This window comes from Primulina eburnea, chromosome 13, assembly GCF_022965805.1.
Source record: "Primulina eburnea isolate SZY01 chromosome 13, ASM2296580v1, whole genome shotgun sequence".
In the NCBI taxonomy this organism is placed as follows: domain Eukaryota; kingdom Viridiplantae; phylum Streptophyta; class Magnoliopsida; order Lamiales; family Gesneriaceae; genus Primulina; species Primulina eburnea.
Window position 1 is genome coordinate 27,240,906 of NC_133113.1, and position 25,364 is coordinate 27,266,269.

The 25,364-nt window shown below is 35.3% G+C and overlaps 4 protein-coding genes across 9 annotated transcripts; 2 read left to right on the forward strand and 2 right to left on the reverse strand.

The window, feature by feature from the left end:
* The first annotated feature begins 695 nt into the window (after positions 1-695).
* LOC140808600 (rho GTPase-activating protein 7-like) lies at positions 696-13,130 on the forward strand. 3 transcript variants are annotated; one of them, XM_073165714.1, is made up of 23 exons: positions 696-830; positions 941-1,104; positions 1,356-1,392; positions 2,793-2,869; positions 3,048-3,118; positions 3,192-3,270; positions 3,397-3,541; positions 3,675-3,794; positions 4,520-4,597; positions 5,425-5,480; positions 5,557-5,626; positions 5,745-5,832; positions 6,000-6,243; positions 6,778-7,002; positions 7,878-8,219; positions 9,194-9,243; positions 9,549-9,609; positions 9,698-9,781; positions 10,063-10,176; positions 10,260-10,429; positions 11,416-11,485; positions 12,075-12,278; positions 12,573-13,130. In XM_073165714.1, the coding sequence occupies exons 2-23, from the start codon at positions 1,051-1,053 to the stop codon at positions 12,753-12,755; spliced, it is 2,622 nt and encodes an 873-aa protein (XP_073021815.1). In that variant the 5' UTR covers positions 696-830; positions 941-1,050; the 3' UTR covers positions 12,756-13,130. The 3 variants fall into 3 exon arrangements, with proteins under 3 accessions (XP_073021815.1, XP_073021816.1, XP_073021814.1); XM_073165715.1 differs by having other exon boundaries at positions 699-1,104; positions 12,651-13,130; XM_073165713.1 differs by having other exon boundaries at positions 704-1,104.
* A 2,882-nt stretch (positions 13,131-16,012) lies between these two features.
* On the forward strand, positions 16,013-17,926 carry LOC140808650 (uncharacterized). 3 transcript variants are annotated; one of them, XM_073165792.1, is made up of 3 exons: positions 16,013-16,271; positions 16,936-17,492; positions 17,589-17,926. In XM_073165792.1, the coding sequence occupies exons 1-3, from the start codon at positions 16,255-16,257 to the stop codon at positions 17,711-17,713; spliced, it is 699 nt and encodes a 232-aa protein (XP_073021893.1). In that variant the 5' UTR covers positions 16,013-16,254; the 3' UTR covers positions 17,714-17,926. The 3 variants fall into 3 exon arrangements, with proteins under 3 accessions (XP_073021893.1, XP_073021891.1, XP_073021892.1); XM_073165790.1 differs by having other exon boundaries at positions 16,014-16,271; positions 16,780-17,492; XM_073165791.1 differs by having other exon boundaries at positions 16,014-16,252; positions 16,780-17,492.
* Positions 17,927-18,026: 100 nt separating this feature from the next.
* LOC140808649 (hydroxyproline O-arabinosyltransferase 3-like) lies at positions 18,027-21,388 on the reverse strand. Of its 2 annotated transcripts, none has more exons than XM_073165788.1 (10): positions 21,238-21,388; positions 20,964-21,030; positions 20,277-20,851; positions 19,647-19,714; positions 19,358-19,559; positions 19,148-19,245; positions 18,969-19,038; positions 18,798-18,869; positions 18,505-18,618; positions 18,027-18,336 (listed from the first exon to the last, which is right to left on the reverse strand). In XM_073165788.1, exons 3-10 carry the CDS (start codon positions 20,667-20,669, stop codon positions 18,265-18,267), a joined length of 1,089 nt encoding a protein of 362 aa, XP_073021889.1. In that variant the 5' UTR covers positions 20,670-20,851; positions 20,964-21,030; positions 21,238-21,388; the 3' UTR covers positions 18,027-18,264. The 2 variants fall into 2 exon arrangements, with proteins under 2 accessions (XP_073021889.1, XP_073021890.1); XM_073165789.1 differs by having other exon boundaries at positions 20,964-21,033; positions 21,238-21,367.
* Positions 21,389-22,815: 1,427 nt separating this feature from the next.
* On the reverse strand, positions 22,816-25,039 carry LOC140809859 (uncharacterized). The gene is made up of 4 exons (XM_073167617.1): positions 24,742-25,039; positions 24,342-24,493; positions 23,712-23,816; positions 22,816-23,448 (listed from the first exon to the last, which is right to left on the reverse strand). The coding sequence occupies exons 1-4, from the start codon at positions 24,811-24,813 to the stop codon at positions 23,031-23,033; spliced, it is 747 nt and encodes a 248-aa protein (XP_073023718.1). The 5' UTR covers positions 24,814-25,039; the 3' UTR covers positions 22,816-23,030.
* Positions 25,040-25,364: the final 325 nt, after the last annotated feature.

Sequence of the window (25,364 nt, forward strand, 5' to 3'; positions counted from 1 at the left end):
AACTTGCTTTTATGTATACGTAAATAAATACAATGGATAGGCAAAGAAAATCTCTATAATAAAACTATAAATGGTATAACAAAAACTTTTATGATCGTGTAATTTTGTGATACAGATCTCAAAATCCAATCTATTTCACCAAAAAAAATATCATTTTTATGCAAAATATATTAATGTTTACACAAATATATATCGAGTCGACTCCTCTTACAAATATAATTCACGATATCATCTCATAAAAGACATAGACGAATGAGATATTGGTTGGTGAATACTGAATAATACAATTGTGTGTGTTTTAGGGGATTTTAAGTATTTACTTAAAATAAAAAACCAACCAGATATCAAGTTTTAAGAAGAATAATAAATTTTCCGATATTGTCTTCTTCTCCATCCAGTAGGCTCTGTCTCTGGATAGTGGTTCTAATAATTTTTGAATCAGAAATTTAAATAGCAATCAAATAATTTTAAAAATTAGATATAATTAGGCAAAAAATTAAAATTAAAAACGCAAAAGTAAATTAAAAAATAAAGGATATTCCATTTGCTTCTTGGATAAGCTAAAATTGCAGGGTAAAATATTATTTTCTTGTTTCTTAAATTTAGAACAAGTGAGTTTGCTTTGTAATGACCAAGAAGTAGGTGAAAAGCAACAAAATAGATTAATACCAAGGAAGATTACTTTCCTCAACCACTGTTGCATTTACCTGCCCACCTTTGGGCTCTGGCTCTCTCTCTCTCCTCAGTATTTTTATTTATTATTTATAAACAATAATGGAACGTAAACAAAAAAACAAGAAAGAAAAGGACTTGTGAAAAAAGCACCTCTGGTTTGTTGCTGCTGTTGCTTCTTCTATCTTTTTTTTTTCCTATTTTGTTGAAAATACTGGGTAAAAGGAGAAAACCCTTTTCGGGTTGTTCATCTGTTTCGCTTGTTCAGATCTTATCCGATCGTTTTGTGTGAGTTAGATCCGGGTCGATTTAGTATTGGAATGTCAGCTCAGATGTTGATACGGCCGTGAAAGGGTAGTGTGGGTGTGGGACGGTGAAATGTCTGCTTCTGTTGCCGCATTTGAGCGTCCTCGTATTGGGAACTTGAACACGGTAATAATGTTTTGAGTTATTCTATTGATTTTACCATTATCTGAAAAGGGGAGGAAATGAGGGGGCTCGGATGTCGATTTTTTTTTTTCTAGTCAAATTTAGTCAACGAATGGTCAATTGAGTGTGAAGTCTTGAGTTCGAGTTTGCATTCTTTCAGTTGGATGAGAGATTACTATATTGTGTTGTAGTTAACATTTGGTTTTTTGTTACGTTTTATCACTTGGGATTTTGATGTTCTTGATTATTTGTAGGTATTCAAGAGCGGGCATCTGCTCATATCTTCAAAAGGTTAGAGCTTTCTGGCTTATCGATGATGATTTGTCACGGTTTCCCGTTAATTAGTTTCTAAGGCTGATGTTTGCACTCCATCTATTTGAGAACCGTTTGTGAATTTTCTTCCATGTCTCAGCAATTTAGCTTCGGGGTGGGGTGGGGTGGGGTGGGGGGTGGGGTGGGGGGGATTTTGAATTCTTTTAGGGTGCATGTGGATTGATGTGTTCCGTAAGCTACGGATTTTAATTTCTTGACTCATCTGGATGGAAGAAATTCAAGTGAATTTTAAATTCAATTTAAGCCTTTTCAATTGTACTCGTGATGGGAAAATTCATCCATACAAGTTCTCATTTGATATCTATGCTTCAAATATTTTCCCAAATCAAGTTCTTCCACCTAAATCAAATCCATCGATCCAAACGTAACTTTAGAATATTATGTGTGATATTTGCAACTTTTATATTGGGGGAACTGCCCCACTCAGCCCTGCCACCAGTCCTGCGTATTATATCATGGCAACATCTGGATTATGACACTTACAGATTCTCATGATGATATTGTCAATGGTAATGGAGTTTAAGATAACTATCTTTATGTAAGTTTTCTGCTTTTAGTTTGAGTTATATCCTCAGTTTGTCCCGGGACTATAAATTCGCAAGTCTTAGAATTTAGACTTATCAGATGATAATATGCTAAAATAAATGGGTTTAGCGTTTGAAGATTCTTAAAATATAGGTGAAGGCCTGTATTATGGAGTTGTTGACCCTAGCAATGAATGATTACTTGTAATTCTGAACACAGATCATTTTGTGTTTTTTTAGTATTTAATGGAGGAAGGATACTGGTGGGCATGAGATGGCAGGCCTGGTAGTAATAGTATGTCCCTAGAATCTGTGTTATCTTGAATGAGAATGGGGAAGATGGGAAAGTACAGGCGGGGAAATTAAATGAGGAGTGAATAAAAATATTTTGGTTACATATTATATGAAATTTGTTGGATTTATCTGGTTATTTGAGGTTTGTGTCCATTTAATTACCTTCTGTGCATGGTATGGGCAATTTGCTGGATGAGGAAAAACAAGCTGCTCAAGGATTTGACACCTGCAATTCATACCTTCTTTGTGTTTTTGAATTGTAGTATTCATTCGTTTGCAAAATGGGGGGAAATTAATAAAACGCTCGTAACTAAAAGCATACGGTTTATGAATGTGTGAAATGGAAAAGTAAAATGAGATAAGCATGCACTCATTTATTATGGCACATACAAAAAAAAAATTGGACTTACTGACTTACATATGAGTGCATGATAAAAATTGGACCGATTCTTGGCTTCCATTCTTTATTGTGATTGACGCGTCAGTCTCATTGGTGTTATTGTCGGTTTGTGAGTTCACTGACCACTCAAACATTTGCAGGTTTGGGGTGGAAGTCTTGGAAGAAGAGATGGTTTATTCTTACACGCACCTCTCTGGTTTTCTTCAAGAATGACCCTGTTAGTACATGAACATCTCTGGTTCCCTTCTCTTTAATGTGCCTGTGAAATCGATTCAGTAAACTCATTGTTTTATCTGCACAATGACTTTGCTGGAGCAGTTTCATATATTTAAAGTTTGTTAATCTGTCATATGATATTGAAATGACTGAATATGACCAACTTCCCCTCCATTTAGAGTGCACTTCCACAGCGTGGCGGTGAAGTGAATTTGACTTTGGGCGGCATCGATCTCAATAATTCAGGGAGGTAAATGGTCTCTCTTTTCACGATGTTATGTCTATTTTTCTCTTGCAGCTTTCTAATGCTTTCTTGTGTGCAGTGTTGTTGTTAGAGAAGACAAGAAACTCCTCACTGTTTTGTTTCCCGATGGACGCGATGGACGGGCATTTACTCTCAAGGTGCATAAAATTTAGTGTGTCAAACCCTCTATTTATTGTATTCAAGTGGTCTCTTCTTTTGGCATTTATATCATGTTGAACTTGTAATGTAATAAGTTTCCTATGATTTTTGTTTAAAAACTTAAGGCCGAGACATCAGAGGACTTGTATGATTGGAAGACTGCCCTTGAACATGCTCTTGCACAAGCACCAAGTGCCGCCCTTGTGATGGGACACAATGGAATATTCAGAAGTGACGCTAATGATACCATTGAGGGTTCTTTTCACCAATGTATGTGCATGCATTTTAACTGCTTTCATGTTCTTCAACTCATTTGGAATGTTTTCACATAGATTGTCCATATGCTCCTAAAATCCATGTGGAGGCTTTTATATGCTCTAATTCCGTTAGGATTGGATTTCAGGGAGAGACAAGCGCCCAGTTAAGTCTTTGGTTGTTGGACGCCCAATTTTACTCGCATTAGAAGATATTGATGGTGGCCCATCATTTCTTGAAAAAGCACTCCGGTTTCTGGAGAAGCATGGTAAGTTTTTATTTTTGTAATTCCCAAGTGGTCCAAAACACTTTCTCACGATTTCTTGAAGCTATGTTATTACTGGATTAAATGTTTGAGTTTCATGCCGGATATGTTTCCAGGGCACTCAGAAACATTTTTGTAGTTCTTTTGTCTGATTTTATATGCTTACATTATCATGAGATCAAGGTTCTAAAATTCGTTAGGCGCTAGACGGGCGTTAAACCAGCGTCTAGGCAGCTAGCAGCCTAGGTGGATTCAACAGTATCAAGATCGACGGCTCGAATGATGAAGATGAAACAATATTCAACATAAGATATGATCTGCAAATCGCAGGGCGCAGACTAGGTTTTCTTGTTACCTCTTGGACGTTAGTTTAGGCCTCAGGGACTAAAAACTGAGTTTTTAATTGTTAGGGCAAGCCAACAAATGAGACACCAATTTTATTAGTTGGGATTTTAAATGTAAAAGCCCAAAAGAAAAAAATCTTGAAAGCCTACAGCACATAGACGATTAGTCGCGCCTTGGGCCACCCCGAGCCGCCTAGGCTGGCCGACTAGCACTTTTTCGGTGCTGTCAGCCTGCGCCTAGCCCCTAGGCGGCCGCCTAACCCGAAATTTAAAACACTTCATGGGATTAATTGTGAAAAGTTATTTAACTAGAGATTATAATATTGGGTTTATTTTTAACAAAAAAAGATTTGGTTTTCTTCACCTTTCTATTCTGTTTTACAGGAATTAAGGTAGAAGGAATATTGCGCCAGTCTGCAGATGTTGAGGAAGTTGACCGAAGAGTTCAAGAATACGAGCAAGGTCTTTTCTTCATTCAAGTCATTGTGAAATCATTTGTTTGTTTGTTCTGTTTTTATATGTTGTGGTTGCATTCTGTCTTTTGCTTTGGTCACACTCAGTCGACCTCTTGCTTAGGCGGTTGGGTTCTGTTCCGTTGTTTCCTTATAAGAATTGTGTTCCACTAATTTGAAAAAAGTTGTAGGGTGGAGACATTATATTTAATGTAGAGATGGATGCCCAATATGTTTGCCTATTTATTTTATATTTTCTAGAAAAATAGCCCATTAACACATAATACCGACTTGATCAAATCATACTAGGGTGAATACTCACCATTTTTTTGTGAAATGTGCCAACATTTGATCATTACGTTTTTTACAACTCATTCCACTTGGTCAACCAACATTGTCCTGTCTCTTGACCTCTTAAATGTGAACAGCATGTAGTCATTTCTTAGTTAGAAACTGTTGGCACCCTCATGTCTTTGTTTATTTTTATTTACTCTTCATTGAAAAATAGGGAGAAACTCAAAACAAAACTCCGCTGAATCAAAGTTCATCTTAGTTGTAAAGATCAATTGAAAAAATAAATACTGAAATGCCGTGACAGAACACAGATCAGATGACTCTAAATACAGTTTCTCAGTTGAAGAGACAATTTTGATAAATATAAAGAGAAACGGCATCCATATCAATTGGGATGTTTGAAGTTAGTAAAAGTGTACTTAGAAAAATTTATTTCTTTTGCACACCCTTGTAATAATCTTTTCCCTCCCTCGTGACAAATTGAATTTGAATGTCCATACTTTTTGAGGCATGCTTATCAATTTGAAAGCTACTTGACTGTAGGCAAGACTGAATTTGGTGATAATGAGGATCCTCATGTCATCGGTGACTGTGTTAAGGTTTGATTGCTTACTCTCAGTTTTTGTTTTGTATTCTGGATTTAATTTTAACTGATTCTAACAAGGTGTTGTTCAGCATGTTCTGCGAGAGCTACCTTCATCCCCTGTTCCTGCTGCCTGTTGTACTGCTCTGTTGGAAGCCTACAGTAAGTTTTGTCCACATTGGTTGCTCAAGCTGTCTGTATATTTTCCAATCCTCAGTTCTTGCATTTGCTCAAGAAATGCCTGGGATGCTCAAAATATGATCTCTCTTTGCTTGAGCAGAAATTGACCCAAAGGAAGCTCGGGTGAATGCAATGCGTTCTGCTGTACAGGAAACATTTCCTGAACCCAATAGACGCCTCTTACAGAGGTAGCAGTATACTGCATGTTTGTGTTTTGCACACACCTGCTCATGAGCAATTGATATGCGTATAAATTTCTAGTTTCCTTTCAAAAAAAAAAAAGATATGCATATAAACTTTATCTTTCTTAGAAAATGTTTAGGTTTATTTCCTAGTCCATCGTTTCATTTTGTAGGATTCTCAAGATGATGGATAGTATTTCCTCTCATGCTTCTGAGAATCGGATGACTCCGTCCGCAGTTGCTGCTTGTATGGCTCCATTGCTCTTACGCCCACTTTTAGCCGGTGACTGTGAGTTAGAGGATGATTATGATATCAATGGAGATAATTCTTCTCAGCTACTTGCTGCTGCCAATGCTGCTAATAATGCACAAGCAATTATTACAACACTCCTGGAGGAGTTCGATAATATATTTGATGTAAGTTATTTTTCTTTTTAGTCTGTCAATAAGAGGGTTTCTTTTGTAAGGGATGCAGTGCCATTAGAAATTATTTCTATTCTCATTTCTCCTCTCATGCGAGATCTTCAACCTTCATTAAGTTTCCAATTTCCAGTCATATTGGTCATTGTAGCTATTTATTAAAGTTCTTGGAAAATGTTGACATTATGCACTTCAGCTAAACGGGAGCAAATCATAACCAATCCCATTAGATGTGGTCTAGTAATTTAGTTATTTTGAATGTCTAAATAAATTCCTTTTGCAAACTGTTATTTGTTTCAGAGTTTGCTCTACATGTAAGTCCTTGTTCAAAACATACACATTAATTATCCATTCATAGACAGAAATACTGCAAAAAGTCTCTGTGTCGGTTCTATATTCTTTGTTGATTGTTCTTTGGTTTTCCCTTTCATGGTTAACATGTAATTATAATCGATTGTCCTGTTTTTAAGAATAATTCTATTGGGTGATAGTTGAGATGTTTCGGGACCATGACTATGCTTTTCATGCCAGGATGATAATCTGAACAGATGCTCCATATCTGCTGATTCTCAAACCGATAATGAAAGTGAAGACACGAGTGATGATGACAATCCTGACATAAAAGTCAATGGTTACCATGATGCTGAAAATGAAGTTGACCCTGAAACAGACTATGATCGTGATCGTGATCGTAGACTGAGTGGGAAATTAAGTGAGAGCAGTGGTTCTGCTGCTAGTGATCTTTATGACTGCAAGGTCTGTCTCTGCCCCCAACCCAGCCCCCAAAACACTCTGCATGCATTCTTTACTTACCTAAAATTAATTTTAGGGTCATTGAATCTTGCTCCATGAATTAATTATGCTCACTCATTTATACCTTGATTTCTCTAATTTTCTCTATGTGCCTCGTTTTCTTGGGAAACAATATGGCAATATAAAAATATAGCAATGGAACCTAAAAATATATCGACGGCATACTGTTTCTGTCACTGCTAAATTTTGTAGTATTTATATAATATGAACAATAACAATAATAACAGAAATTGTAGTTAGTATGATGTTAATATAAGAAGATTGCATATTCACTTGTAGCTTTTAGGCGATCAATTTTCATTTCCAAAATGAGGCCCTTATCAAGAAATCACAGACAAAAAGATATTACAGGTGGGGTAGAATTCCTATTTCACTGCTGCTACAGATGGTAGTTAAAAAACACTTTGCATTTCGAACTTTTAAATTTATGCCCCAGTAAGAGTTTTATATATTCTCAACCTCTTTTGGTCTTTTCATTCATCTAAAGAAAAATATGGCTGTAAGAGCATGAAGTGAATATTTCAACTTAAGAAAAATATGGCTGAGTCTAAGTTGGAATTTCCATAATCTTTTTGTATGATCTCATATTGCTGTAAAATTAGACTAATCGGTATCTCTACCCTGGAATGCCGATGAATGATAGTTTATTATTCTTGTACCACATTAACAATTGATCCTACATTTTTTCAAAATCTTGAATACGACTTCTTCATTTTCTCTTTGTTTTGTTTTTCATTTTGACAATTCCCTGTAAGACATGTAGCACCTTTTCCTAACTTGTTGACCAAAAAGCTGCTTTTGGTGCATTTTTATGCCAGGCCATTGGAAATGATGATTCAGAAAATGGATCTCCCATGCACAATCATACCTCTAGAAGAAAACCTAATCCAGCGTTGGACACTATAACTCTTAATGATTCTAGTCGTTCAGTTAATGAGCCGCTAGAACAACAAAAGAACGCGTGTGAAAACATGATGGATGCTTCTGTAGAAATAATTGGTAATGAGTCTCAGCGATCTATGGGAGAAATTCTGTCATCTATGGATTCAGAGCTACATCAATCAATTCCTGTACCAGAAATGTTGGATGAAAAGCCAACTCCGAGACTGACTACTTTGAATTTCAATGCCAAGAAATCAACCTTTTGGGGAAGGAAAAATGTGAGTTTTTCACGTTAGTTTCCCTGGTGATTAGAATTACTATATACAGAGGAATAAATAATCAAACCTATTAATAAATGCAAAAGGTGTATATTTTAATTCAGAAGATGCTTTTGGTTATTCTACTCTCTTATCTTAAGTTACCTGGATTTGGCTCAAATCTAAGTACTTTTGCCCAATCTTCTTTATGATTGAACCATGTTTATCCGAACCAAAAATGTCTTAGTTTTGTAGTCCTCTTTCTTTGAATGTATATTTTCATCTGCTGGACAAAACTAGCACTTACTCGCTCCGGTCCTTTTTTCTCACATCTGCATATCAATTAGTGCACGTTCGCAGACAAGTTGGGTGATGAACTATATATGTTAATTATTTTACTCGCCAGTTTATCTTCGGAGACTAAAGCATTCACCACAAACACCTTGACATGTACCTTTTCTTAATGGCGTCATGAATGATTTGGATTGTAAGAACTATATCAATGTGCGTCTTCTCTGTAAAAACCATATAAATTCACTCTGTCTTGACCATAATTTGCTCAAGAACATTTTCGACGAGTTTCTCGTCTGTACCGCTCATGGATGATAATCGATTTATTGAGATTCGCCAAATTCTGGGTGAGATATATTTAAAGCAATTGCCTTTGGCCTGTCTATGTAGCCTGTGGTTCTTCCATTGTATCCCAAAAATGAGGATAATGACCTTTAGTAATGAATTCTTTCGTAGTAGTTCTAGTACTATTCCTCGGGGAAGAAGCTGAAAGAGAAGCTACTGAGCATGGGCATCCGTCCATATCACAAGAAGGCAACATACTGTATTAATTAAATTCGTACGTGAATTGTATTTCTTTCTGCCCTTTTTTGTGATTTTTTTTGTACATGTTTTTTAGATTATTGTTTTAAATTTTTAACTTTTGCACGCACTTAATCAAGCTTTCGAATTTTTATTTGAACTTTATTTCTGAATTTTTGTAGGCGAGAAAAACATCTTCGACAGAATCAGTAGATTCATCCGGGGAGGAAGAGTAAGATTATAAGCATTCACACGTTTCTCTGCTTTATCAAATCAAGAGTTGCTATCTTATGCAAAACCTTATTTCTCCAAGCTTCTTGGAGATTCCCTTCATGAGAATACATCTGTCTGGGGCAAATGTTATATTTTTTTTTTCCATTGGGTAGTAATTAAATTGTAGAGAAGCTAAATTGATATGTTGCTAGCATATCTGATTATTATTTTGTATTATTTAGAAGGATATTTTTGTTCCATCTTTGGATCATTTGTTCCATCATGTTTTCTTGTCATATTGAAGTTCAATGGCTTCAATTATAGGCTTGCCATACAAAGATTGGAGATTGCAAAGAGTGATTTGCGTCAGAGGATTGCAAAAGAGGTCGTCATTGAATTTTAGGGAGTGTTCATTCTATATCATGTTGCCATTCACTGTTAGGTAATTGGAATTTTCTGTTCATCTTTATTAGGCAAGAGGAAATGCCATTTTGCAAGCCAGTTTGGAGCGTAGGAAGCAAGCGTTGCATGAACGTCGCCTGGCTCTCGAACAAGATGTAAGTGCATTCCATGTTGTAGCTCAATTCTTGATATCGATGTCTGTTTTGAACTTGCGAAGACTTTTTTCGGGCATGGTCGTGTCGCAGTGTATTAAACTGGTGAAGGCTGGCCTTGAATAGTTAATTTGAACAAGCTATATTTTGTGCATCTTTACTTCAATTTTGTGGGAAAAAAATTTGCCGCATTCACATCTTTTCATGGACATAATAACCTAATATTTTCCTATCTATGTTCCGTATACATGTTAACTTGATGAATTTATGTTGTCTATTTATAGGTGGCAAGACTGCAAGAACAGCTGCAAGCTGAGAGAGATTTACGAGCTGCTTTGGAAGTTGGTTTGAGCATGTCTTCTGATCAGTTTTCTGGATCTCGCAGCATGGATTCTAAGGTCTGTAGCAATTTGTTATACGTGCAAGTCATCAGTTATCCAACCAAGCTTGTAAGTGCGGTAACATTTCACATCTGATGCAGACAAGGGCTGAGCTTGAGGAGATCGCTCTTGCTGAGGCAGATGTGGCCAGATTGAAGCAGAAAGTTGCTGAACTTCACCATCAATTAAATCAGCAACGCCAGCATCATTATGGCACTCTCTCTGACACGAGCGATCGCTATCAACGTGCAACCAATACGAGTTCACAGCAGTGAGTGAAAATTCGATTGTCCTATCTGAACGTCCTTTGCATCCTTACAGTACTTAAAAAATTTCTAGATGCATTTCATGGATTAGTGAAGCTGTTACTTTTTTGCTTAGAATACTAGGTTGAGAGTTGAACAATATACTGTTGATGGTAAAAATTTCGATGACACAGGGTGGACTTGTTTCTTAAGATATTATATTGACACAACAGACTTCATTGGTAGATGTACGGTTTGCTTAGCAAATCTCTTGTTTTGATGAAAATTGTTGTAGCTTGCTGCCTTAGCTTTAGTAGATGTTTGTATACCAGGGTAGAAAGTGTGGGGAGAGGATTGCATCTGAGCTAATATTCATGTTATGTGGTTGTATCCATAGATTTCTAACACTTGTTTAGATATCTTTTAATGTTAACATGCTTAATATGTATTAACCAAAATACTATCCTTAAAATCAAAGTTTCAATTATCGAAATATAATTTTTCAACTGTTAGAACCACAAGTTTCTTTCAATTTATTAACCATATTCAACAAAACCAAGAAGAAATGAAGCTGCAATTTAGTGACTTTAACTGGAAATATACTTCCTAGAGGAGATCCTCTGTACAAAGAGATTTCACTCTATTTTCCCTAGCCTATTCTAGTAAATAAACTCGAGGAAAACAAAATAACCGAATGAATAACTGTTCTCTCATCCTTCACGTTTATTTCTTTCCCCATAGGCCTTCCCCAAGCCTTCTAGAATAATTTTTTCTGTTAATGGGCTTCCGTTCAATTTTTTTTCTTCTAAGCCCAATTCCCAGGTCCGTAACATCAACTATAAATTGTGTGTATTTTTCTAAATTTTTTAAAACAAGTTAAGTAGGAGCATTACTTACAGTTTGTTGAAGTCTTCACCTTTCGCAATCTCCCTGCGCTTCAAACAAGCTTACCGTTCTTAACTTTTGGAGGGAAGTACAATTGTTACTGGAAGAGCTTAATCCTTGGATGCAGGAAATATTTCCAGCAGGATTTTGATTCAACACTTGCTGTTTGTAACCATGAAAGAAAACAAAGAACCGAGGTGATCAGTCTTGTCTTCTTTTTAACATGCAATTCTAGTTTCACGTTGTCAGTTACGTCTATTCTTTTTCACTATCATGTAATCAGTTTTATGCCTTTTATTTCTTGCAACTCGTGCATTATTTGAATCTTGGCAATATTTTCCTCGAGCGAGGTTATTATTTTCTCTATATTCATCTACACATTTTTACTTTAAAGAGTACTACATATATGTTGGTCTACCCCTTCACATGCATGTTTGGAGAAACATTTTGTATGAATCTCTGGACATGATTGCCGCTAAGAGCAAAATCAATCATAAAATAATAGCCCTTGATCCACATCTACTGGTGGCTTCTGTCGAGCTTCTTATTCTCCGGGTTATTGTTACGAGGCTTATTGTAAAACAGGTACATGCTATATTCTATATCCTGTTCATGGCATCATACATTCTATTCGCTTTGCTCAATGCTAATGAAAATCAACAAATTTATAAATGGATGAATGCTTTTGTTTTCCTTTTCTTTTGATTAGAAACTGACACCCTTTAGATTTTTTGCCTCAGATTGGCTAAAATTTAGTCTTTGCTCCTCTACCCTTAATGGTTGCAGGAATATTTAGGGACTGACCTGAGAAATATGAAGGGCCAAATCTTGACTTCTGGTGGCAGTAGTAGGCAGCCTTCTCGAAAGCAGTTCATGGAAGCAACTAGCTTGAGTGATTCTAAAAGTACCGAGGCATCCACAAGCTTATCCATGGATGATCTTTGTGCTGTGGATTCTGCATCTTTACCATCTACTTCTAGAGCAGCTGAGGTACAATGGATCCTGGCGTCTCTAGTTTAGATTAGAGATTCAATGCATGAACTAGGTACTATCGGGAAATGCAAGTTTACATGCACCTGATATATATGCTTGTTGGTCTCATGCGTGTCATACATATATGATCGGCCGTAATCAAAACACCAACCGTGTATCAAAACAGAATCATCATAAAAGTACTCTAATAGCAGAATACGATTTGACCAATACTGAGAAGTGTTGAGCATTACCTTTATTCTCTGTTCACGGTCATCTTTTAAATTACCAAGTGCTGTGTTTTGCCCACAGTCGTTGGATTATTCTCGACATCCACCGGCAGCTTCATTGACTTTGGTTGAATTGACAACTCGTCTCGACTTTTTCAAGGAAAGGAGGTCTCAGTTGATGGAGCAACTGCACAATCTGGATTTGAACTATGGATCCATACCTCAAGATTTCGTGTATAAACCATCATCTCCTCGATGGAACTAGACGTTGCTGCTTCTAATGTTTGTCTCAGACAAATTATCAGCATCTTTCTCTCGTATATCCTTCCTCCTTGACAAGTTAGTATATATTTGCAATCTTGTTCCCTGTCTTTTTTCTTTTATTTTTTATTTATTATTTTTGGTGGGAATTTTGAGAATGTAACTAGTATGAAGGGCGAGTTCAGATTTATGTCAAACTTTTGAATTTGTACTTTATTTAACCAAAACTTGGTTGATTGTAAAGTGGCAAATTGCTATGATTTGCTGCAACCTATCCATTTCATCGAGTAATGTGACCATGCTATGCACGTAAACTAACCTGTGTAAGGATGCCTACATTTGTGTTTTATGTATTGTGATTTTTACATTTGGTTGATTATTTTGTTTGATTTTGGTCAAAATTGTCTGTGTTTTATATTTGTTAAATGTTCTACGTCGATTAGATTAAGACCTTGATAGTTGTATATGGAGTTGAACAATCCTTCTTTTTGAATTAGTTTTTGAGATTGAGTCAGGTCTAAATCTCAATTTTAGTCTAGATACATGGTTATGCATTGAATTGACTTATGGGTCACCCGATCTTGTGTACTTTATGCTTCAGATTAGATATATGAATTTGGACAATCTTCTCCTCTAGTTTTTGTGGTTGAGTTATGTACAAGTCTCTGCTCAATGTATATGTTGGATTATCCTATGAGCTACCCGATAATTTCTTGTAAACTTAATGGTCCAGTTCATTCATGGACATTATGGAGGTTTGTTAAACTCTCACATCGGTTAGATTAAGTTTTTGAAATTATATATTTTGAGATAGTTTTTGAGGTTGAATTAACTCTTAATTTCAATCTTTAATACCAGTAACGACGATTCCGTTGTTGAAATGATCTAATTGAATTTGTTCTTATCTGTATTTTCAAATAACTTTCGATTTTAAATCTTCAATTCGAACTGTGCAATTCTTTTCGGCCACAAAGCTCACCAAACTTTTTTGCATTTGATTCACTCAAATGTTATATTTGGCATTTACGTGAGACACCCTTGTATTTGTGTGTTTTATTCTTTTTTTTCTTGTATCCACACTTTTAAATTCTTAACTAATAATTCCTTTTGTTTTAAGTTATTTTTAACATAAAAAAAAACTTTTCATAAAAATAAAATTTTACATATCTATCCCTACTTTATTTCATGGCCACCTCTATTCTTAAATTGCTTGATAATAAGTGTATGTATCTGATAATTGTTTTGAAAATAATTATAATAGTGAATATTTGAAATTTTTTGGGTGAAATACATTAATTTTTTAAAACAATGTTGGATAACAATACTGAGAGAATGAGGTCAATGACCATATTAATTTGAATTTAAAAATAACCTCTTGCGTAGAAGTAGACATTTGCTACGTTTATCTGATTAAAAAGCTAGCTACTTTGGGAAAATTTGTTTTAAATCTCTGCACCCTAAATTTTTGAGTCTCATTCAAAAAATTATTGTTTGCACCACTATCAGATCTACAACAAAATGTGTTTGCTTTCTATGATCCCTCGTGTCTTTTTCGAATGAAAATATATACAAAAAATTTAAAATATGATACTATGTACAATATTTGAGTATCAACTGTTTAAGATATGATATTAATATATGATTTTTGAGTACCCAGGCATGTCTAACAAATATTTGTATTAATGAAACATTTGTTTTTCGGATTAAAATGTTACAAAACATTGAAAATACAGTATTAATATATGATATTTGAGTATTATTTATTTCAAATTTGACATTGTTATATGATTTTTTTAGTATTCAAACATTTGTAGCAAATGTTGATATTATAAAGTTTTTTCAATTATATACACAATCTTATATTTTGTACTAGATATAAAATCGTTGGCCAGCAAATATCATATATTTATACCTTATTTTCATTGTTTTGTATCATTTTCATCCGAAAAAATAAATTTTTCATTAATACCAATATTATACATATTTTGCTACTCAAAAATCATATATTTGTACCGAATCTGAAACAATTAGTATTCAAGTATCATATATTATTATCATATTTTTAATGTTTTGTATCGATTTTTATCCAAGAAAATACATGTGGCCCATGAAGTTCAAACACATTTTCTGTCAATATTTGATATATATTTGAGTACTCAAAAATCATATATTGGAGTGTTCATATCACATTGAACGGGAACATCTTATACAAAAGGATATTATCTTACATATGAGATCTATCCAAAATGGGCTGCTTTTGTTAAGAGCTTTCCGTGTCCCGAGGATTTCAAGAGAAAAAGATTCAAGGACATACAAGAATATGTAAGAAAGGATGTGGAACATGTATTTGGAGTGCTCCAAGCTCGTTGGGCAATAGTTAGAGATCATGATCTAAGGAATATCATGTATATTTGCATTATTTTGTACAACATGATTATTGAGAATGAGGGAGATGAATCTGTCAATTAGTCGGATGAAGACTCTCCTTCACCGACACGAATTGCCATGGGCTCTACCCAAGCATTCTAATAGTAACTCCATAATTATAGTGAGCTACTTGTCGACTTGGTTGAACACATCTGGACACGATACGGATGTGATTAATGAAAAATAAGTTTATTCATTCAATTTATCGATTGTGTATGTTTATGTTTTATAAATTTGTCTTTGTATTTGTCACTTGTAAACATTTTTTTTATTTATGTTTGCTTTTGTCATTATATTGGTGTTTATTATTAACTATGAATGTTTTAATTATGTTGTGTTTTATAAAGCATATCAATTATAAATTTGTCGTATTATTAAATATGGAAAACCAGCTACCTCAGAAGCAGTGTTCTAAAGAGCACGCTTAAGCTTGAAGCTTCACAAAAATGCCCTATTTCAGAGAAAAACGGTTAAATTGTAGTTTGACTGAATTAAGACGTTTAATTAAGTGTGTTTAAGTACAATTAATCACATTTATTTATTTTTAATTTTTTTTATTTTGAAGGTATGTCTTTTCTTTTAAAATAATAAATTAAGTTTATAAATTAGATAATTATTTTTTAATTTTAATCATGATTAAGTATGTCTGACAATGATTTGATAAATATTTAGTATTTTTTAATGTAGTTAGTTACAAAACAAATAAAAATTATAATTTTGAGATTTTTATGCATTTATAAATATAAAAATTAATGTGGAGACTTAAATTTATCATATTTATGTATTTAATGTTAAAATATTTGGAGTTGGCTTACATTGCTGTCTGCTGATAAGTAACGAAAATCACACGACACAAATAGCCAAAAAAATGTGAAAGAAAGTCGGTTTGAGCTTTCTCCCACCTTTTGTGGCCATTAAGAAACGCCGACGATTTATCCAAACCCACCGCCCACTCACAATATCGAATCAATTCCTCGAAATTCTCTCGTTATCTATCTCCCTCTCGTCTTTGCCACTGTAACACGAGTTTGTGCTGCATCTTGTCTATAGCTGCTGCTGATGGAGGGTTCTGAGGTATGATTCTACAGTCCAGGTAATTCAAGCTGTCCGGTTTTGTGGTTTTGATTTTCTTCACTGTTTTTTGGTTTCATGAATACCGGAAAGTTTCACTGATCGGTGAAATATAGTTGGAAGATTTTATGTTGTTGGGGTTTTGAACTGTTCCTGATTTCCAGCAGTTTCTTGCTTGAAGAGCGGAAGATTTGGAGTCTGAGTTTTTGAAACTTTATCACCTTTTGCAATTAAATAGTGTTTTGGAGGAACATTTTATATACACAGGATATGTCTGTTATTGATTTGAATTACGTTTGTTTGTTCTGTGGGAGAAGTGTTTGGTGTATTTGTTGTAGTTGTGATTGATTTTACCAGAAGCAAACCATAATTCTAATCCTTACTTGTAAGTTTCTTGAATTCAATTCGATCGAGTTAGCTGGTCTCTCATTTAAAGTATTGGGCAACCCTTATTTTATTGGCCATTTTGACATTACTACTAACAGTAACATAGGGCCATCTCTTGTAATATTTGTTTGAACCTACTGCAGCTGTTTTGATAAAGTTTGAAGTTTGCACTGCATATTACTCTTCGGGACTTCCAATTTATTTTCACATGTGATCCAACATTCCAACGGTGGGTGGTAGAGGCTGAGAAGTGTTTGTTAAATGAATCTTCAACTGCGACAGTATGTTCCTTGTAATAGATCCCAACCGAACGGGGACATATCAGCACCTCTCTCTTCTAGTGGCATCATTTTGGAAGAACCTAAGCAGAAGGCTTCTGTTGGTGCCAAATTTTGGCAATGGTCTCTCCTTTCGCTCGTTCCTTGGGTTATCAGGACCAGAGACAAATTTCAGTTGCCCACCACTGTCAATAGGAAGTTAAAGAAGCATTCACGTCCTCGTGGGAACGCGGAATCTGCTTCTCAGTACACAACGATACGATTTAAACCTTACGTTTCAAAAGTTCCATGGCATACAGGTCCGAGAGGTTTTCTATCTCAATTGTTCCCACGATATGGACATTATTGTGGTCCTAACTGGTCAAGTGGGAAGGACACAGGCTCTCTTATTTGGGACAAACGTCCAATTGATTGGTTGGATTTCTGTTGCTACTGTCATGATATTGGATATGATACTTATGATCAAGCCGAGCTTTTGAAGGCTGATCTAGCATTCTTGGAGTGCCTAGAGAAGCCTCACATGAGTACAAAAGGCGACCCTCAAATTGCTAATATCTATAAGTTTATGTGCATTTCAGGTATCACACGAACCTGCCTTTCTTAAAAACTCAACTTCCACTTGACCCTTGGTTGCATTTTCTCACATTTTAATCTTGCCATTTTTCATCAAGCAGGTCTAAGGAATTTACTGATACCTTACAGACAGAACCTTTTGAGCTTGCAGACAGGAAAATTTTTCATTCCGTCGAGTTGGCTGAGTAATATGAAATGGAAAGAACCAACTTTTGCTAAGACTTAGTCATCTTTAGGTTAGGTTAAACCTCGTCAACAGAAGCAGCCATTGGATGCCTTCTAGTCCTAGGCAACTTTCATTTGTAATGCGATTTGCTAATGTTAGAAACTGGGTGATGCTAAGCGATTCGAATTTTTAAGTTTGTCTTGTTTGGAACTGCTTCTAATGCTGTACGTTCTTGTAAATATGAGACAATAAGCTTCTAATTTTTCCAAATTATTCGCCTGAGTTTCTGTAATAGGGTAAACATGAGAAAAAGTTATGTTTATTATATTTTACATTCTTGGTATCATAAAGTTAAACTTAAATAGGACGAGAATCAAGAAGATTGCCTCTACAATTAGATTAAAACAAAAGATTTCAAGTGTAAACAAAAGCGTATCGATGCTTGAGATACAAATAAAGGATCCAACTTTGGACAAAAATCATATCATCTTCCATCTTGTATTGTTTGTCATTACTTTTTAGCACTTGTATATGTAACGCTTGTGAAATCCAAGGGTGGGAACTGCTCTTTCTGTTGGATTTTCCAAATAAGTTGAAGTAAGGCATAAATCTCAGCTCGAATTTTCTGTCTCCCAGTTAGGGATATTTGCAGTTGCCTCATTCACAGCTTTCACAAGCCTCACCTGCGGAGTGAACCATAAAAAAGAAACAATGAAGCAAGAACTGCACGTTAAAGGAAGAGTGTGACAGTCTTGGTTTTAGCATAACAACCAAAGAAAAGCAATTAGATTACAGTTATTATTTGGTAATAGCAAATGCTGTTACCATGCTGCAATAATACGAAAACATACCACACTTTCAGGAACGCCGGGAGGGGGTAATGAGATATTTTTGGGTGGAGGACCACGAAGATGTGATCGCTTGTCGAATCTCCATTCACCGATCTTCCCATAAGTTAATTCTCCCTGTTCGATGCCGTTTTTTTGTCACTAACATTTTGATCATAAACCCAAGATAACAGTCCAATGCCAATATACTAGTATATCATGTGGTCAGAAAATAGCAGAACATGACATTGCGTGCCTGTAAAAATGAGGCCTCCCAATCCCAATACCATTCATAAAATCAATAGAAAAGAATATACCTTCATGTTGTAATCACATCCATACGTATAATGGATGATGAACTTGTTGCCAACTTCCAGATCCCATGGAGGCTGGAAATTATAGGAGACTAAAAAGTTAACAATGGTAGATGAGATAAAATAACAGTAACAATAATAAAAATATGGTCCATTGACAGCAATTTTACAGACCTGTAACATGAAATCCTTACGAAGAATATGTCGCACGCCATGCAAAGCAGATGCAACTGCATAACCATACCTGCCATATATAGCAACCTCAACAACTATATATGTCCCACTCCCACCAAGTCCGAAGATTTCAAGACTAAATAGACATTTAATGCAAAGTAAATTAGAATCCTGCATACATTTCTAGAACCCATCCAAAAGCCTTGTCAGTCTCTGGATCATCTTTCATCTGCAAAGACACATTCATCCACGTAGGAGCAATTTTCTCCAAAGTAGACTGCACCAGCAAGATTAGTCAACACAATGTATCAAGTAAAATATATAAACTACATCTTCTAGAGATCATGTACTTATCCTTTCAAAAGTTTGAAAGAGGACATGACTCCTACCTTCTTAATAATCACTGGAGAGTTTCCGATTGGATCAATATTTGTCACAGGACCTTTCTCTTCGGGAAAATATTTTCTTACAATTTTCTCATGATCAGTTGGTTTTATGTAGAAAAAAGGGAAGGCAGCTGGGTGATCTCCATGAGCCAAATTTGGCAATGGATTAACAAAAACGTGATCAGGTTCTGCCATTAGAATGTACCTGCATTAATCATAACATGGGGTAAAGATTTAGGGAATACAAATGCAGATAAAATAGACTAATCAATATCAAGAATGGGAAACATACTCTTCCTCAATAGTGGCTTTCTCCAGCCACTGTACAAAGGCCCATGGTCTATTTAAAACAATGTAACCCTGTCACAATATCCAAATATAGTGCACATTGTAAATCCAACCTTTGAATTGGACAGAAACAGGAGCAAGAAATTAATTACATCAAGGAAAAGACATTTGCAGCCCAAAATGTTTAAATTCTGAGCATCAAACTAGAGTATAAATTCTGAGTTTCATCCAGCTGACAAATTGTTACAGTAAAATGAAAATCTGCAAAAACACATTTTCATGCATATCCCTCTTTCTGGCTACAAACAGATTGAACTCCTATGATTGGTGCATATTTAGTGCACCAAACAATTAGTGCAGCATCAACTAAATGAATAAATAGATAAAGCCATGTTAGCACAGAGTAGCTACTCAAATCTTGCATAAACATGATTTGCACAATAAATGCAGTGAAACATTACAATTTTTTTCGCTGTATCTGGCCTTACAAGATTTTAAGCTCTTTCAAGTAAAAGCTGATAGGATTAATGATGACTCAAATGCAATTCAACATATATTACTTCACGGTGCTAAAAGGAAAAGTCCAGAATTATGAATGTAGTAACAACAAATTATAACAGTAGTACTTGCTCACCCGATCAAGCCCTTCTGGTAGAGGATCTACAATAACAGTGGGGATTTCATCCATTAAATTATCAGGCTTTCCTGAATGCAAAACCCGAGTAAATCCTCCCATATCTGATCCAGACAAATCTTTCATCTTTCTGTACCAGTAATACATAATTCGACACTGCCACTTGCTATAAGGTGCATCAGTGGCCGTCAATGCAACATGAAATTTTGCACCTGTTTCAAACTTCGTTTTATCAGGCCTGCTAATTATGGGATCATTCCACTTCTCAGTACTAGTCGTAACCTTCTTATGCATCACCAAAGTCAACAAGTTATATGTAACAAAGAAAGAACCAAAACCCAACAATACTAATAGAACGGGTGATGCACTCCCCATGTTCTTCCTCGCAGACATTTCTGAATAAAATAAATTCAGTCAAACTCTTTCAAAAATTTCAGGCCAACCCGTCAAACCAGTTGTTCAATCTTCAACGGTAACCAAAACCAAACTCAAAATATCCTCAAATTCAGCCTTTCCAAGTCCCAAAAACTTTAAAACTTTAGCAAATACACCCAGTGATCAGGGCAATATTTCTCCTGACAAGAAAACGCCATAAACGAGAGAAAAATCTTTATCATCATCACCACATATTATGAAGCAATAAAACATAACATCGCCGCACAAACAAAAGGCTTGAAAAAAAATCACCTGCTAAAGAAGGCAGCTTCAATCCCAACAGAAGGCAATACAACCAACGACAGAAATTCCACCGTCACTGCTAAGTATCACCAGTAAACAAATTTACAAAAAAAAAAAAGTGAACCCCAAAATTTATTCATCTGATCAAGCAATAGAAACAAAAGATACAACAAAACATTGTCCAAGCCCTCACAAACTCCCAGACCAAAAAAAAAAAAGGTGACTTAAAAACCATGTCAATAAAGATAAGAAATGCGTAAAAAAGGCAGATCTGCTGACATACCGATTAAGAAGAAGCATGTCGATGAAATCCCGAAACAAGAAAAAAAAGACGAACGAAATTGTACAAGAACCGAGAGATGTCAAAGCTTTGACACAGTGGCACAGAGCAGACGCGGAGAATTTAATTTAATTCATTAGGATTCATACATATACATATATATATTAGAAATCGAACACGAATTATGCCTTAAAAATAAATACTCTATCCACTTAATTAAATTAGTCACTTTAAATATCTCAAACTTAATAATATAAAAATTTAATAATATTATATATATTTATTTAACTGCGAAGTGCAAAGTAATCGTGCAGTACAATAAATTAAGGGTCCGTTTGGTTGAAGGATAGGATAAACTAATAATTAGTACGTAAATGATAAAGAAAATGATTGTGGTAGGATTGTAATATATGGTGTAAAATAATATTAAGTTTGGTACGATTTTTAAGTGTAGGATAATTTTGACTTTTTTGATGAAGAGACGAAATTGTCCTTCCCCTTCGCGACGGCGATAGTGGCGGCGCCGGTAGGCGGCCGGTCGGAGACGGTTTCCTTCCTACCGGAAAATTATCGACGGCTTCTGAAAACCCGTCGCTAATAGCGACGGTTTTTGAGAAACCGTCGCTAATTCGAGTTTTAGCGACGGTTTATTGGTTCACGAAACCGTCGCCGATCTTGTTTTGTGAAACCGTCGCCGATCTATTTTGAAAAAGCGTCGCTAATTTTAAATTTAGCGACAGTTTATAAAAAAACTGTCGCTATTTGCGACGGAATTTTACAAACCGTCGCTAATTTGAATTATTATTTTAATTCAGAGCAAGGGCTACTATGGTCATTTTTATTTCCAATCTACCGGATAAAAATAATCCACCCTAGAATGCATTGATTTATACTCCAACTTGAACAGTGAATGTTGTCCAACTAATAGTCAATCACAAGTTCAAAAACCGAAGCAAACAAATGATTAATAGTGTATCCAGCTTTAATCCTACCTACCAAACTGGGCCTAAATATTAATGTTTCCGGGAGAGCCTGTAACTCAGGCGTGGACTTTTTTTATCAACCCAATTTTTAGCCAATTTCGTTCCATTTTTCATTTTTTGTATTTTTAAATTAAAAAAATAATATAAATTTATTTAACAACATTAATATGATTACTTTTAAATTATTTGCATGTCTGGATTTATATGTCGATTGTCGGTTAACTAATTTATATTTTTGGTCAAGTCAAATAATCTTTGAAAGGAGATGATGATTTATTAAATATTCGGTCATCTTTATTGATCATAAAATCAGTCCGCGTTATTTACAATTTCCTAAGAATATATGTTTTTCAATATTCAACAACATTTACATTTATTGCATATACGCAAGTGATTCCACAGTACTTTTTCCTTTTGTTGATAAATCATGCACTGCATACAAGTTTGAATCCATTATTCATCAACGAACTTTGGAAAATACAAAACAAACTAGCTAAGAGTACAGACAGGACAGCCGTTAATTGATCGTGTTTCTGTGAAATGAAGGAAAATTCTTTACAAATGTATATGAAAAACAAATACATAAAAGGAAAATGGATATTAGGAAGAAAAATTAAATTAAGAATTAAATGTACAGTATTAAGGTAACAGCAGCTAAATCTTGGAGGGGACACAAGGAGCCATATACATGTTAGTGTTACAGCTCAGGTTTACTATCTAGTCTCCTTATTACACAGAAGACACAAAAGCATTAAAATACTGTACAATGTGCCTGCACTTAGGACTTGAAGTTTTCTTCTCTGTGAAACAGATCTACTTGCGGCCCAACCTCACCAAACGCTGCTGATGCTTTTCGGCTGCAGCCTTGTCGGCAGCTTCGCGCTTTAATGCCCGTTTTGCACGTCGCCCGACTATTTCTTTGGAGTCTGTCTCTTTCTTCTTAGGCTGACGGGACGAACCAGCACCTGCATTCTGAATGTTTGGGTGATAAACAGGCCTTGCTTCTTGCCTCCCTGACCTAACAAAGCCATTGTCTCCCCATCTTCGGTTGCCAATACGGAGACTGGAGGAACTACTTAAGTAAACATCATCTAAATCTTCTTCCTCGTCCTCGTAGTAATAATCTTCTATTTCATAATCTGCCTCCTCCCGTTCCACCACAACCAATGGATTGAACCATGAAGCTCTAAGAAGAAGGCATACACTCTCCTCAAACATGAAATCGTTGATGCTGTTTAAAGGGCACGTTTTGTAAGATATAGAGAACAAAGAAACAACAAAATATTTTTAACAAAATCTCTTAGCTTCTATAATGTTATTGTGGCATCCCATAATTGACATAAGTTTAGAGTTTCACGACTATTAATCTAGAAAATGTGAAAGTAAGAGACAGAATCAGTGTTTCTACGGCCCAGCATCCTGAAATAACCCACATCTATTACCAGATTGCCCAAAAAGATGACATCTCAAGATAAGAATGAAACACCAAATTACCTTCCATCAAGTTTGCGATGAATATTGAGGAACTCAAATGGAATTTTACACTGAGGGCATGTGGGTTCCTTTTTATAAGAGGCCCATCGCAAGATGCAAGTCACACTGGACCGAAAAAAACGTCAATAAGTGGAGAGCCTTGATGGCATTTTAATCATTGGCAATAGGCAAATCAAAACATGTCATCATTTCCAAACCAATAACAAGGTTGTTGTAACCAACAGAAATGGCAATAATTAACTGACCAACTTGTATTGATTAACTATAACATAATATTCAGAAAGAACAACTCCCACATCTTACTTCTACGGAAGAAACTGAAGCATTGTCTGTTGAAACTGGATTTCACATATTTCAAGAAAAGATTGAAAACTGGCAGTTAAGTTTCAATTCATTAAATGAAATAGATAAATCCCAAATGCCTTTAAAATTATACAAAAGAAGAATGAGAAACCCAGCTTATCCAAGCATCAATCAATTCACGTTATTAACAAACGCAGAGGTTTGCGATTTGCCACATCCTTCAATAACGCGGGATCACACACAAGTTGGTATACACAGGCTATAGCATAGAAATTCATGGTGAACATGACAGAAGGGACAAGTACATCGAAAGAGATTCAGACAAACCAGTAGGCATGCTCGCAACCTTTTACAAGGGCAGTTTCTTGAAGCACAATCTTGTTCAAACATATAGCACAATCCCCATTATAATAGTAGCTCTCCATGCGGTTAGTCTCACAAACTACTGGGTCAATTTCTGCTTCTGTACAACTTCCCTTCTGAAATCAACACATTCAACACTCATCTCACAACATATGCTAAGAAAAACAAATCAAATCCTTGATCATCCACACCACATCAACAATCAACAAATATTCAAACAAACCACATCCAGATTCGAAGGAAAAAAAGATCCCACAACTCGAATCAGTTCAACCACCTTTTCAGGTAAAAAAAAAAAAAATACCCCAGAAATCGATCGATTACTAAAGAAAATTCGATGAATCAGGACAAAAAAGAGCGAAACCTGGTTATGCATCGCGAGATCTTTAAGACCGTCAACGAATTGTTGATCGACGATTTCAACTACAGCCGACATAGCGAATCTTGAACTATTTATTTACACAGCGAAAAAAAAATGTTCAGCTTGATTATGAAAACAGATCTAGACAATAGCTGCACAAATCTTGCAGATAAAATTGGAACCAAAATAATAAGGGCGAAGGAATCTGAGGAATAATTCTGATTCCAGAAAGGGCAGAATGGGGAAATGGAGGCAGAAACCTAGCGCCTACATTTGATTTTGGGTCACGTAAATACACCCAAGCATATGCCGAATGCCGCATGGGAAAAGATTGTCGGTTTCTCACTTTTACCCCTCTCACTTATCTTAATACCAACCTCACATTATATTAATTATAGTTTAGTTAGTTATTTTTGAATTTATATTTCATTGTATTTATTTTTCATAAAATGATCGATGAAGGAAAAGAAATTGGTATGCTGCAAAAATGAAAATTAATTACTTTAAAATATTCACATAATTGTTTATCTGTTTTTTCACTTTTTTATTAATTTTTTAATTACAAACAAGTCCAGACAAAATTGTCTTCTGTGTGAGTCAAAGCCCAGACAAAGTTGTCCTGATCC